The 15,303-nt window shown below is 40.6% G+C and overlaps 1 protein-coding gene across 2 annotated transcripts; it reads right to left on the reverse strand.

Moving 5' to 3' along the window:
* Positions 1 to 3,358: 3,358 nt before the first annotated feature.
* atp1b2b (ATPase Na+/K+ transporting subunit beta 2b) lies at positions 3,359 to 13,226 on the reverse strand. Of its 2 annotated transcripts, XM_079283786.1 has the most exons (8): positions 12,771 to 13,226; positions 8,147 to 8,275; positions 7,944 to 8,051; positions 7,551 to 7,756; positions 7,230 to 7,289; positions 6,950 to 6,976; positions 6,610 to 6,705; positions 3,359 to 6,450 (listed from the first exon to the last, which is right to left on the reverse strand). In XM_079283786.1, exons 1-8 carry the CDS (start codon positions 12,859 to 12,861, stop codon positions 6,286 to 6,288), a joined length of 882 nt encoding a protein of 293 aa, XP_079139912.1. In that variant the 5' UTR covers positions 12,862 to 13,226; the 3' UTR covers positions 3,359 to 6,285. The 2 variants fall into 2 exon arrangements, with proteins under 2 accessions (XP_079139912.1, XP_079139913.1); XM_079283787.1 differs by lacking the exon at positions 6,950 to 6,976.
* Between the last annotated feature and the right edge of the window lie 2,077 nt (positions 13,227 to 15,303).

The following is a 15,303-nucleotide window of genomic DNA, read 5'->3' on the forward strand; positions in this document are numbered from 1 at the left end:
TCATGGATTGCATCAGATTGTACAGTTCAGTATAGTTTACATTTTAAATTCTATTGAAAATGTGCTGTTTTAATTGTAGCTAATGCTTGGTGATTCAGTATACTACCTCCAAAACTGGCTTGGTCTAGATGCCTTGTAGCCTTTAAATCTGGGACCAATCTATCCCAAATAAAGAGGTATTACACAAACAATCAACATGTGCTGAACAAAGGACTAAATGGCACTTCATAGCATCTGTGGTGCGAGTGTGGAGAATACATTTTTCTGTCATGTTAATAATTATTAAATAACAAAAAAAAAAGAAAGAATCCAGATGCCTATTTTTTGACTGAGTATGTGTAATGCTATTCACCACCCAGCAGAGGTTCTCTCTGCTACAGAATAATCTTCACTTATCATCATGGTGGATAAAACCTGCTCTGTGTGATACATTTTGTGGAAATGTGCTTTTTAAACCCCAATACAAATGCTGTTCCCCTCATTTTATCTCTTTGTGTGTAAGAAAACATGAGATGTCATGGCTTAAATATTAGAAAAAGTCCTGATCCGAAGAATATGTGTCCGATTATTCAGGATTTGTATATATAGAATGTGTGTGTAACAGAGAGAACAGCATGTGTGTAAGCATCAATCATCGGCGCTACTCTTGATCAAACTATTTTAAAGCCACAAATACCTCTAATGCCACGTAATCCATGAGTCTCTCCCTTTTCCTGGACTGTGCTCTCTCTTTCTGAGGAGGAGACAGTGAAGGAAGGAGAGATAAGGATGGAGCCCGAAGCCTCGGTGTGAACAGGAGGCAGGAGCTGGTTATAGGTCACAGAGCGGAAGTACACTTCGCCTGTAATCTTGTCAAGCCGTTGGCGGCAGACTAATATAAAGCATTCCCCAAAGGAAAAAGTAATACCAACTAAAACAGAATTCACACATTTCTGAGCTCTGGTCGATCATTATTCATGATTGTGAACAACCATTTGTTATAGAATCCAGAAACCTTTAACCTGCACTGTGCAGGAGGATGCATGTTGCTGGTATTTCCACTGCGTATTCACTTCCTCTTGATACTCTTGTGAAAATAAAGTGCAGAGACTGTCACTAGTTCACAGATATGAACATTACCTCAACTCCTTTTTGCAGTATGTGTGCATCGTATACGGTGCACACTGGCGCTGTAGACTGTGAGGATTATGATGAATGTGATAACACGCTTCTTTTGACACTGGCTGGCTTCTTTTTCTGTCCCTAAACAGCGGAACTCTATTTGACTACGATGAAGCGATGGAGAAAAAAAAGGTCCAACATTGACATTATGGCCATTCCACTTTAAAAAGGTACAATGTGTAAGATCTGGCCACATGCTCCAAACAAATAGGGGGAAGCATTTCACCTCTACTATTGGGTCCATACAATCAATTACATTCGGTAGAAACAAAAACAACAAACAACTACGAACTATTAAGGGCAAGAAAGATTAAAAATTCTAAAAACCATCAGGTGTGGCCAATATTGTGTTTACATGCCACTAAATGGGGGTTGCATGACCCATGTGCGCTTTGGTAGTTTAACATAACAAACTATCAAAGCGCACATGGACCCTCTACCTTCAAGGTGATTGACAAGCCCAGACTGGAAGCTGGTGACTCACTATCACCTCTCCGAGTGGCATTACAAGACTAATTTCAATAGATATCTCTGCTACACAATACATGGACACCTTTCATTGTTACTTCTTCACATGCAGTCAGATAGATAGATAGACTTTATTTCAGACTCGGGGTCCATACAGACAGATACATAAAAAGACAGACACAAACAGTTGATAATGTTAGTTCATTTTTTTAATGTTTTAAAATTAAATTATGTAATGGCAAGAATACACCAACAAAATCATCATCTGTATATTGATTACTCACCGAGTGTTGAATTTAGTTGTTTCTCACTTGAATGGAGAACACGAATACGGAGTGACATTAAAACCTTTTGATGTCTAGGGTCCCCTTTAAAGGGTCCACCCTTTAAAGGGGACCCTAGACAGAGTACACATGTGTACTCTGTGTATAATTCACTTTTGCGAAACGAATAAAAATAAATAAATAAATACCTGTGTAACAGAGATTCTGGGCGAAACAACCATGGGAGCCATTTTAGACACTGCAAAACACAATTATACATGACCTAAGATCATATCTAGAAGAATATTACAAGTTTTACCACAAAACCACATTTTTCTGGGCAAAAACCTGCAGTACTATACTCTTTGTTTTGGTCTGATGAGAAAGCACGGAGCGATTTTGGCGGAGGAGCACATCCAGAGGGCCGTGGTTCGACGCCGCTTCGCGTAGAGTTTTAGAAATTACTCTCTTTCAAACCGTTCAAAAGTTATGGATATATATGCCAACAACAGCCACAGGTCACGACAAAAAAATTGGGTAAAAAAACTTACGTTTTGATGATTTTATGGACGAAAAACGGATTCACGACATGCCGATCTTTCTGCACTTCCTCAATGCTGTCCTGCATGGCTGTGACTGAGATCACTCCGCTGGCCGAATGAATGAAAAGATGGCAGGAGATTCTGTGAGGTGGACCAATCCATGTAGGGCGGGGGGTTCGTCCAGCATTTTCCGATTTTTAGTCAGTAAACAGACAAGGAGATTGCCAAACACCCCCGCATAGCTCCCGTTGGACTAGCCCACATCGAAAAATGTGTTTCTTGTGTAAATCGAGCAAGGACAGCCCATTCTACAGTCACACAGACACAAATTATGATTCATATATTTTTATGATGGACAGATATGACATTCATAACTGCTCAAAATTATTCGAGCAGAGGCCTAAAAATAGGGCTAGCTTTATCCCAGATGGATTGGAGGTTATGGAGGCCTGGTTTAACAACAGCAAAACGATATTAAAATATTATATATATAATATTATATATATATATATAAATTTACAAACTCTTACACGTGCAGTATATTCAAAGTTGATCGTTTATCCAGTCGTATGCTCTCTGACTTTACTTCCCGAACATTCATTTTCGCCAAAATTGTACGAATTAAAACACCTCCGTCACATCTCATACTTGCGCATGCGCTATGTGAGTCTGTGCGTGAGACAGGAGAGGAGGAACTGTTTTAAATAGAAAGATTTGGGCAAAAAGCTTGGGAAACGGATTTTTTTATGCAGTTTTGCTGTTCTTAGACCTGGCCTCCATTTACTTCAATTCATCAAGGATTTGTCCAGGAAAGATAAATCCCTTCTCTCATCCTATGATGACACCAAAGATGACTGAGAGGCAGAAAAATAAGTGTGAGCCTGATTTCCCATGATATTTATTTATTTATTTCTCTATCTTGGTTTGCAGTAGACATGAGCAAAAATATACATACAGTAAGAGCAAAAAAAAAAGAAAGATGCAGAATATAATCATCATCCTTTTGGGGCGACAGTATCTCAACAAAATGTAATGGATTTATTTTTTGAACTATATCCTTACACCGCAGTCTCAGGCAATACAACGATATAAGACGAGGGGTTAGGTGGGGGAAATGAGGTTTGTTGAAGTTCTGCCTTATTTGAAACATGAAACGTTAACTCTCTCTGACATTTGCATTGGACCTATAGCTTTATTCTAAAGAGCTCATCAAAGTTTTGCGCTTGAAAGTTCTCTGAAAGCTCTTTCTGATGTATTCACTATCAATTTACTTTTAATGACGGTGTCTTAATGCTGAAACATTGACTTCAGAGAACTTTCATTGCAAGCTTTAGTGAGCTCACTTTCAAAAAGGAGACATGACTCAAACCATGACAAAACGTTTCTACATAAAAGAAAAAGAAAAACAATTTCCAACCAGGCTGCTAACATTTAGCCATTTGTTGAATGGAATGCAGAAAACATATCCGGTAGCTCCCACAACATGGTACAATCCAACTTTATACATTCTCTCCACTTTACAACAAAATAACAATAAAAATACTCTTTTATAAATAAAACACTTTTTATATTCCATCATGATAATGCACGCTGGCAAAGTGGATGGTCACAAAAAGCACAAAAAAATAGCCTCTGATGACTGTTGGAGCACGTCCTTCATTGTGAATAACCCTGCAGATATGCAGATCAGATAATCACATCAGATCCAATTGTCTTTCCTTGTCAAGTCCGGATCAGATAAAGAGGTCCTTTTTTGACCACTGTGAGATATTTGCGAGAGAAACACATCGCTCTGAGAGAAATTGAGTGGTGGAGTCGAGCCAGACCTTAATGTGAGTGAACAGATGCTTGTGTTCCACATTTGCTGCGATGACATGGCAGGACCAGTCGCATTGGTACAATTTTCCAAGCTGTGCCAAAGTAATGGTGGTTTAAAAAGACTCCACAGATTTCTCCAGCCAACATTTAGAGGTGTTTCTTGTACTGGACCATAAATGCACGTTAATGTAAACAGCACTAAACTCAGGCCCAATCTATGTTTTCGGTCGGTTGTCTAGTCATCATGATGGTTTTGCCGTCAGACTGATTCATACAACGGTGAAGAATACCACAAGAAAACCAAAGATGAAGATGAAAAATGATTCAAGGAAGTAAATTTTTGTTAAGTTTTGTTAATTTCCTACAGGACTACAGGAATAAAACAAAACTACCAACTCACATATTCAAGACTCTAGTAACCATTAATAGAATATGTAAACTCTACCTTTTGATATCCTGGATGAATATTGTCGAGGGTGATAACGGGTACGAGTGAAAGAGGGCGCTCTACTTTCTACATCCTTCAAAACTGCACATTAATTAATTCAAAGCACACTTCCAGTGTTAATCAATACAAAATTTGACAATGGCATCTATTTCTGATACATATGAAATAGATGCAATGCACGAAAAAATATATATACACTGTAAATATTTGTGTTTCAATTAATTAACAGTTGAGACACAAGAAATTTGCTTTTGCTTCAGCTTTAGGAATGAAATGATACACACAGTGGGGAGTGTAATGTCATCGTGCAGCAGGAGGATCTGTTTTGCTGTTTTCATTTGATATTCAGGTGGTTCGTTGAAAGCCTGCGTAGCATTACTGTTCTGTTTAGCAACTAGCTGATTGGTAGTTTTAGTTTTTCTCTCAAACCAAGGTGATGTTGTAAGATGTCTGAAGCATGACTAATGTCTCCTTTCATAATTTATCAGTGGTGTTGATATGAAATTAGAACCCAAATCTGAACAACCACATCTGTTTCATAAGCTGCTCTCAGGTGAAACAACCAGCATGAATATCAGATGATCTGGAAATAATTATCATTAAATGTGTTGTCTCTTGCGAGAAATGGACTCAGACATTCATAATGTATGCCACTTAATGGATATTGCACATTGCATGCAACTTCCCGACCTACAGTATGAAATGGGACCTGTGAATGGAGCACACACACCCACGCACACACGCACGCACACGCACACACACACACACGCTCAAATATGCACAAACATACACGATCTTATAGGTTTTTTACCTCGACTGTAACTCCCTTTTTTTTTTGGAGATGCCTATCTTACAGTATTGTTCTCAAAAGTACACACTTGCCGTGTGTAAGGTTCAGTAGATGACAGTGTGGCCCCTCCTGGTGGTCAGTGGTTTAACATAACCTTATTTCACACTTAGCAGAGAGGTGGGACGTAAGGGGCCTCCTGGCCCTCATAGCACACGAAAGACAAAACACACATGCAAAATGCCTTCATCTCTGCATCCATCCATCAAGATATATGCGAGTCTGTCGGATTATTCTTTTGAGTGCAACAAAATAGACATACTGATATAAGGTTGTGATACCGTATAAATACTGTAGATATACACATTTTGTATTGTAAGTTGTGTATAGTTATAGAGGGCTACTCTATAAGGAGGCAGCAGGAGGGGAGCAGCGATAACGTGTTAATGTTGCTGATCCTTGCAAACTTTGAAAACACATTTTCACATCCTTTACATCCCCTAGTTTTTCATGCAGTATAAATAGACGTCACCCTGAAACTAATTTACAGAAAAGAATTTGTCCCAAAGCTCACAGGCAGAAATAATGACAGAATTACCACCCTTTTATTCTCGCCCCATTTCATCACACAACTGGACAAACAGTTTCCCCCAAAGTGTGTGTGTGTGTGTGGGGGGGGGGGGGGGTGGTGTTGTAAACAAATCCTACAAAGGGTGTGAATACTGAGATTTGTTTCTGTGTATGTGCAATGTTGCAGAGAATGAAGAAAGTAGTTTTCAGGAGAGGGAAAAGGTCAACCTAGATAGTGTTGATCCTCAGCTTGAAAGACACTCTTCCGGCAAACTTGTCTCTCTCACTTCCAGCGGGAATGTTGTTGGCGTTGATCCTGCACTCGATGTTGACATCTTCATTGGCAGTAAGGTTAAGGAACTTGACGGCAACTAAAGGCTGAGAGTAGTTCACCTGCGAAAACAGGTCCCCGGGACATCGTCAACACAGGAAGTGATGCATTTTGTCTGGTAAGTCTTTAATAGACTCTCTAGAGATACGCAATAGCTGCTCGGTTATTAGCAGCAATATCTGCTAATTTAAGTAATATTTTGATTTCAGACAAAATCTTACCTGAGCTTTCTTGCCATAGTAAGGGTAGTACATAAGGTTGAAAGTGCCATTTGGAGGGTAGTACACCATCTCTCCAATTTTGTCAGAGTCTTCTCTCTAAGGGGATGAAACAGCTTCATGAGTTACAGCCACTACATATATATGTACACGAGGAAAATGTGAGCCCCACAAATCTCCTTCCTCTCAATCTAATTTCCCAACATGCCCACTATCTACTTCAGCAGTCTATTTAATGCAAAACACGGTCTTAATATACATATATATCTAAAATCTACATTGCTACTATGCATGTTTTAACGCAATCTAAAGTCTAAAAACACAGGTTCCATCCTGTTCTTACCCATTGATCTTGGCCAACGTTGTATGTCTGAGAGTGAGCAAATTAATGAAACGCAATGGGGGAAAAAAAGAAAAGAGAAGAGGAGCATACGCAGGTGGTGTAAGTGACAACGTGGCATGCAACACAGATATGATAGTTGAAACGATACAAGCACAGACGTCACAGGAAATGGAGACGAGTGATAGGTGGCAGATGAGAGTGAGGCACAAAAGCTATGAATGGGTTGAAATCCAAATTGTTACGTTACACTTTTCATTGTGAAAGACAAAAAGGGGATTACCTTTGGACCACAGGTGACAAACGGAGCCTGTCCATTGATTCCTGGCAGCATCCCAATCACCTGGCGAGACATAGAGACAACACGTCTCCAGCACGATTCCCATTTCACTCATTTCAAACACAGAGGAATGGAAAATCATGTTTAAAATCGCTATAAAATATGCCAGAAATTAACGATAAATGCAATAACCAAGGACTGTTATCTTCATTCTGACTTTCTCATTTTTACTGGGATACTCTTTTCCTTATTCCCAAGCAGTTTCATTGTCTCAGTCGCTCCATGTCTCCTAGCAACACCATCCCGCTTCCATCCCTTTCATACCCGATTCAGCTTGATGATGATGCATGGCTTGCCCTCCTGGTATCCATATTGACGATCATTGATTCCAGAGCATTCCTCCAGAATGGTGCGGTTGAACTGACAGGAGCGCTTCGGGTTGTTCTTCACATCGCCGCTGTCCGCCTGCAGGAAGTACTGGTCTGGGGTGCATTCGGTATTGTTCTCAGCCTGGAAGGAGTTGTTGTAGGCTGCAGGGGGGGGGGGGTATATTTATTTTGTCTGTAAGGGCTTATGGCTCAACCGAAACCTTGGTGCAAGACAATTTCCTACCTCTATCTCTTATTAGGTCAAAAAATGATTCTAGATTGTTCTAATTCTAATCCACAGCAGTAAGCTTTCTGAATCACTGTACGAGAGGCCGAGAGCCAGACTTACATGTCAGGAACGTGTCCAGGGCCGGAGCGTACATGTCCCAGGTCTCAGTTTTATCGACATTATAGATAATCTCATAGAACTCATCTGGTTTGGGTCTAATCACCATGCCTGTGAATGACAAGAGAGAGACAGCAGGGGTTTCACGACACCGCGCCACGGGCTGTGACCTGTGTCCGCACAATTTGTATTATTAGCTACTGCACCTGGTGTGGAGAGCCTGTCTTGATAGGTCGGTTCGTCTTCGTCCAAAGTCTGCAGCATGACATACATGGTGAGTGCAAACAAGCCGGCAAGGAAGATGTAGAAAACTACATAGAAGAGAAGAATAAGACCTGCAGACAGAGAGAGAAGAGGGTTGTATCAGCTGTGAGCAATATCAGTGAGAAATGATCAAAGATGAATTATTCCTTCTGTACATTGAAACTTCTATCTTATTCAGGAGGAAATAAGTTGGCGTAAATAGAAAAGCTAAATCATACAAATGGAATACATCATGCAAATATGTATTATTTAAATTAACACTGTACAGATATGATTTTAATGTAAAGTGTCTTTGAGTGTCATGAAAAGCGCTATATAAATCAAATGTATTATTATTATTATTATTATATCATGGTGATATTAGAAATAAATGTGTCTCACAAATCCTGTGTTCCTATTCTAAATGAATATCTAACTAAGTCTATTTGGCTATAGCTTGCCTGCTAAATTCAAGATGTCATGGCTGCTTATCCTCATATTTTTCGGTAATTGTATGATTTCATGTTCATGTCAATGTTTCTTTACACTTAATATCATTTTAAATTGTGACGCACTCACTCATTTCTGAACAGATTGGTATCTGCAAAATCAAATCAATTCAGTTCAATTCCATTGGCATATACATTGGCTAAGAACAAAATGGCAATGCACTGAAACTATCATTTATTGAGAATACAATTACCCGAAGCATCATACAAACAAGCATTTTGTAATTACCACACACAAACACCAAAGAAGCACTGCAAGCAACACACCTTTCCCTTATGATCAAATGTGATCAAATAAAGGGATTTTGTAGAAAAGTGAAGCTTGTCTAAACTAACACAATGTTGCCTGTGCATGAGCTATGCACAGATAGAGCATTCTCTGTTTTATTATTCATTGACATTCTCACAAATGTTCTCTTCGTATCCAGACTTCTGCCGCACTCTACACTTGTTTGTGCTGGCGGTGGTGCATTATAATGAAAGCTTTTTGATTTATGCATGAAGGCTACATTAGCTACATCTGCAACTTTGGGTGCAGCCCATTTCATGATTACCGTAATGCACATTTTTAAGCAGGAATAATCTTAAATCCGAGTAGATAATGGAATCAGTTCATTTTAATTAAAGGTTGCTGCAGTGTTGCTGTGTGGTCACTTTCGGACCAATAATGTTCACAGGAGGCCGGTTAATCCTCTTTAAACTCTGAAACCATCTGCCTCTCTCTTTCTCCCTCACACATGAACGACCGTCCTTCACATGATTGAAATATAACTGCACAACGTGGTCTAAAATGAAGTCAATTTGGTCAAAACAGTATGTTCATGGTTGCTTTCCTCACAATCTTGCATCCGATTAAACCAAGGCCGGTCACTGAGACGCATAGCGTTTCCCTGCCCACAGAGGGGGAGGAACGATGACAGATGACAGATGACAGGACCCCCTGGAGACCGGGCCACAGGGTCAGGAGATTACGCGCCATCATAGACTGGACCTATTTCATTAACAGTGTAAGAAGACCATAGTGATACTGTTACATGTGCTGCAACTGATGGATGTTTTTATTTTTCAGTGAATTTGTCCTTTTTTCTTTTTGATTAATGGCTGCCAAAAAATGGTGACATCACAATTTCATAGTGCTCAAGGTGACGTCTCCTGATTGCTTGTTATGCCCAATTAACAGTCTGAAGCCAACATATAATACATTTGCATGACATTCGAGGAGCTCAATGATCTCATGATCAATTAACTGACTTGTTTCAGCACATTTAAATGGAAAATTAAATCACGTGTAACATTGTACCACTCTGTCACAGCGGTATTTTGTTTAATGCACAGAGGTTAGATGAACCGTCTCTTGGATGTGATGTTTCCTCCTTAAATGATCAAATACTTTTGAAGCAGCTGTTTTCTCCCACCTCATACATTCTTGTATACAACATAAATAGCCTTGTCTATGACACATCCCTCATTTTGAGCATCAACACCTGAGGCCCGTGTTGTGGCCGCAGCATGGAGCTCACTCACTCTGTCGGCGAGCGCTGCAGCTGCCTCCCCCACACAGGAATCCATAACAAAATGTCAAGGGGAAGCTGCTCCACTAGGGGGGGGGGGGGATTACAGAGTGGTATCTTGATGATTTAGAGCTTGCGTGTGTGTTTTTTCTCATCCAATTGCAGCTGGAGTCATTGGAATCCGAGGTGAACTTATCGAATGGCTGAGCGAGATGTCTGTTGCGTGGAAAAGACCCAAGCTGAGTCATTAAATATATAAAGAGTCAGCCCTCCAGGCCCCGGACCAAGCACTACAGCGAGAGAGGCATCAGAGACAAGATGTGACAAAACTAAATGTTAAAGTGTTTTTCTCTGTCACCCAGAAGGGATGTGGTGCAAACCGCAAATATGACACCACCCAGGGGAGACTGGATGTGAACACGTGCATATTGGCTCAAGCGTGCGGGCCAGGTGGCTTTCCCCCTGGCAGAGAGGGTGTTAGGTTCACGGTCGGCCCACTCAGTCCATGCTGATGACGGACAGTGAAGCATCTCTCTTTCACCCTGGTTTTGTTTGCAGGCGGCAGTTGAAAGCAATATACAAAAGGCCGGGGTGGGGGTTCAGCATCCCGTTCTTTCTTCAATAATAATAGCAGGAGGTGTCTCTTTTCTTTCACAATGAATTAGGAAGACACGCCGTTCATTTGCTTTGTAAATTAGTGATCAAACGGATCTCTGAACTGAAAATGAAGTGTTCTGGAGAAAGAATAAATAGCTATGCACTGCAGTCCTTTTATTGTTAAACCACCTATTCATTGTCATTATATACTTGTATATGGTCTACAATCTTATACTGAGACCACCATCGTGGTTTTGTTACCCATCGGGTCCTTTCAGGCTCTTCTCCTGTATTGCAAAATGAGCCTTTTGTTGTTTTTGGAAGTGTGAGACGCAGAACACTTAATTAGTTCTATTTTAAATAGAGGTAGTTGTTTGAACATGTTTGCCTGGTGTCGGCTGGTGGCACTGTACCATCAAAATTGCAGGACTGTTCTGTTTTATAAAGGCTATTTCCATATCATTACAGCTCTTTACACAAAGCAGAACACACAAGCAAGTGTTCTGTGTTTCATCCTCAAAGAAGCCTTTGATCTAAGGCTCTGCACGTACAGTATACTGCATAATTATAAATGTGAACAACAAATTTGCTTTTTGAAGAGACTGGCAACCTGACGTGGGTGTTTCCTCACTTTTTTCTGCGAGCATATTGACACAAGTGGGTAAAGACGATGGATGGATGGACTGCCACGCAGTCAAACAAGTGGACCTCGGGGTAGGTTACGTACAATGTATGCATCATACGGAGAATGAGAAAGTGCTCCGGTGAAATGCCAAGTTTAGCAGACCTGTATGTAGTGGCTGACTACAGAAATAGCCTAATTAACAAGCCTTAGAGAGCACAGCTTAAAAAGGCCACCAGACCTTAAAGCACATGGGACGCACTGAGCTGGATTAACTCGTACACTGCACTAGGATTGCGGCAAAGGAAGCTACTTTCAATGATTCCCAATTTTGCGCTAATAGTAAAATGTCCATTCATGAAACATTATCAACACAAAACTTCAGTGCCACTGAGATCATGTCTCCATTGTAAAGATCAAGAAATAATCTAAATTCTTGAAAGTGGTTTAGGCTACTTTCCTACCCTCTGAATTGATACCTCCCCCATCAGCCAATGAAGTCATTAGATTAGGATAAATTAAGATAAATCCCTCACTGATGTACACTCACTGGGAGGGGCTGGGTTGGAGGTGATACAAATAGCTTTTGGCCTCCGGCTTTACCCAGATTAAAGTGCTCCAATGTCATTAGAACAGAGCCATATGCGCCCTATCATTTCATGAATCTTTGATATAGTTGCAAGCTGAAAGGAGGACAGCATGTGACAATTCTCCTGTGTTACATGGAGGCTGGGATTGGATCTCCCTTAAAATCGCAGGGGGCAAAAGCCTGAAAATGAATGACATCATGTTGACTACTCACTAGATAAAGCTACAGGCCTACAAACCTATTTATACTTAACTCAAGAAACCCATCTCCCAGGCAAAAAAAACAACTCTCATCTGCCGCAGAATTCATGTCGAAGCTAGCTAAAGCTCTCTCGTTGCTTTCAAAGAGACGAGTTGGTGATATGCACTTTGCAACAGAGTGGAACCTGTCTCAGCAGTGCTGCAGTAATCTGGCTAATTCAAATGTAAAATAAGACCATGTGCCTCCACCCCTATGATGGGTGCATTGCGCAGAGAAAGCAGTGCCATAAATGAATAAAGAAAGAAAGAAACTAGGCAGAAGGATTTTGTTTTCTTCACCGGCTTCATGCCGCATTCCGATTTCAGCACCAGACTATAGTGGACAGCGACAGCTGTACTCATTACCTGAACACTGGAAATACAATACAGTGACACACTTTCGTTTCTGGAGTCCTTTCCTGAAGCTTTGGGGAAAGGCTGAAAAGACTGCGACAGAGACCTGTTACAGAGCCGTGGAGGGGCCGTGTTTGCTGCATTGCTGTAGCTGGACAGTACTTACCCCAGCTGCTAGCCGTCCTGCCCAGAAACTCCCTCGTCCTCGAGTTCCATATAGATTCCTTCCACCCGTTTTTTTCTCCATCTTTTGACATTTTGTCATACAAGTTTGGACCCCTAAACTCTAATAAACGCGCCCTGATGCAATAAACGCCGGGTTGAAACAATTGGCCAGACAGACGAGAGAGCGAGAGCGCGCGAGAGCGAGAGCGAGAGAGAGAGAGAGAGAGAGAGAGAGAGAGAGAGAGAGAGAGAGAGAGAGAGAGAGAGCTACTGTAGCACCGCGGCTATGGGATTAAAAGAGATAATTAAACCTAATATACTGAAGCGCTCAGACGCACAAATGAATGGATATGAGAGTACACACACTTCTTTAGAGAATGTGGTAAGAGTAAGATGGGTGGTAATATTCAGAAATAGCGTTCCTGCACTCGAGCGTAGCCCTAATCTCTGCCCTCCCCCCTAGCTCTTGTCTGTATGCCGCAGGGTTTTGATGAGTGGTGCAAAAATCTAGTGATACTGCGGTAAAGCACTCCCTCCGCCTCTCTCAACCCCCCCACCCTCTCCATCCCCGGAAAGAGCTACTCCCGCCTCCTCCTCCCGCCTTGGCCAATCGTTTGCACCGCATCTCCCCTCCTCGTAGGCCTAACGCACGAAAGACAACCATTGCAGCAAATCAAGGGCTGGCTGATGGGCGTCCTTTCATTGGCTCTCAGGCCCTTATCGTCACGTCCCCCAAAGATAAACCAACACAATATCCCCCAGATATAAGACTAAAGGTGTCTGAGGTTCCCAGTGATAAATCGCAGTCCCCATTGTTGTGTTTGATGATCTATCTTATTTATATTATATTTTACATGTTCCGATTTTTATATTATATTTTAAACAAAAACAAAAAAAGTTTTATTTTTAGCATTGGTTGCAGATTTAGAGCTACAGTAAACACAAGTTGTAAATAACCATTCAACATAATTTAAAGCCAGAATAATAACTAATCCTAGTGAATAAATGATTTAAAATTCAAACTGTGAAGGTATAAAGGTCTGATGGATTACAATGGTTTGTGTGTGTGCTATATTGAAGCGGTGACTGTGGTGTTATGTACGGAGCCACACCAGCAGCGGCGGAGAGTGAAAGTAGCGCCTTCACATGGACACGCAGGGTGTTGCAACACTTGCTGCACAAGTGCAGTGGGAACATAATGTCCACCTCCCCACCATCTCCACTGTGAAACCACACAAGGCATGAAAACATGCACAGATCCTGTTTGTTGTGTAAAGTTCATTATATAAAATTTATTTTTTAATGACAATATCAATGCAAATATAGCACTACAGTGATTTCCAAGGTACACCGTATCTTACCATATCAATATAGTATGGCACTCATATAATGGCCACTGTTTTAGAAGACACACAAAACCAACAGTTTCTGTAAACTATTTTGGAAATGATACCTATGGGTTCCATATCAGTCTGTGAAAAGGAATCATAGTAAGGTGATTTACTTGGAGTTGGGCACAATAGTCAGTATCATTGGGACATTTCCAGTGTAAGGAATCTCTGCATGCATTGCACTTGCCCATTTCCTTCGACCTGACCTGTGTTTGTTTGAAACCTGGACCCTCAAACACGAGCAGGTGGGAATTAAAACAAAAGGCCAAGCAGTGACTCTCAAACATTTAGATAGGTCTTCTTTTCACTGGGTGTACTGTACTGTACAGCTTGGTGCTAACTATCATAAAACGACAACAACCAAGAGACATTCAAGTGCCTTAATACTATTACAGAAGGGCTCACTCGTCAAGGTACAAACTTCATTTCACGTGGCTTTCAGAAAAAAAAAAAAAATGTAACAATAACCACGATATTAATGTTTGTTATGGTAACACGGTGTGGTTGAATGAACACCAGTAGTTCAAGATAGCAGCAAAGTATTCAAAATGTCAAGACAACAAGCTGTTGAAATCTGTACACAAATAAAAATGAATGTAGAAAAAGGGGTATAAATAAAACAATAACACAGCTTAAAGGGAGTCTTGCATAAATTTAAATAAACAACTGTTGGACCATGCCTTTCTTCAGAGGGCTTACTGTTCATTAGTCAAACTATATAAGTAATGCATGGACTGGCTGCAGCAGATAAAGTACTTAATTCTTTTAGAAAAAACAAGTGAACAAAGTTATGTTTATACAGTATATGCTACATAATATGTATTGATTACAAGTATGAAAATGGAAATAATTGCTACATTTTCAATACAGTTGTACATATCTATTTACAGTACATTAGGGTTTAATTTCTCCTAAGCGTATACCATGTTTTGTGCAGATTGTTCCAGCATTCTGTTTGAGGTGATCAATACTCACAGTCTTATCAGTTGCACCATATTGTACAGTCTGTGTTGATGGGTGTCAGTGCTTGTTTTTCCGTGTGGTGGAACAATCACAAATGTGCAACTGTGGATAAGCATGGGTGATGAAGTTTTGTACCATTGATCTGTATCTATATTTGGCTGGACTGCACACAGTACGTGC

Source organism: Melanostigma gelatinosum, assembly GCF_949748355.1.
Source record: "Melanostigma gelatinosum genome assembly, chromosome: 14".
NCBI lineage: Eukaryota > Metazoa > Chordata > Actinopteri > Perciformes > Zoarcidae > Melanostigma > Melanostigma gelatinosum.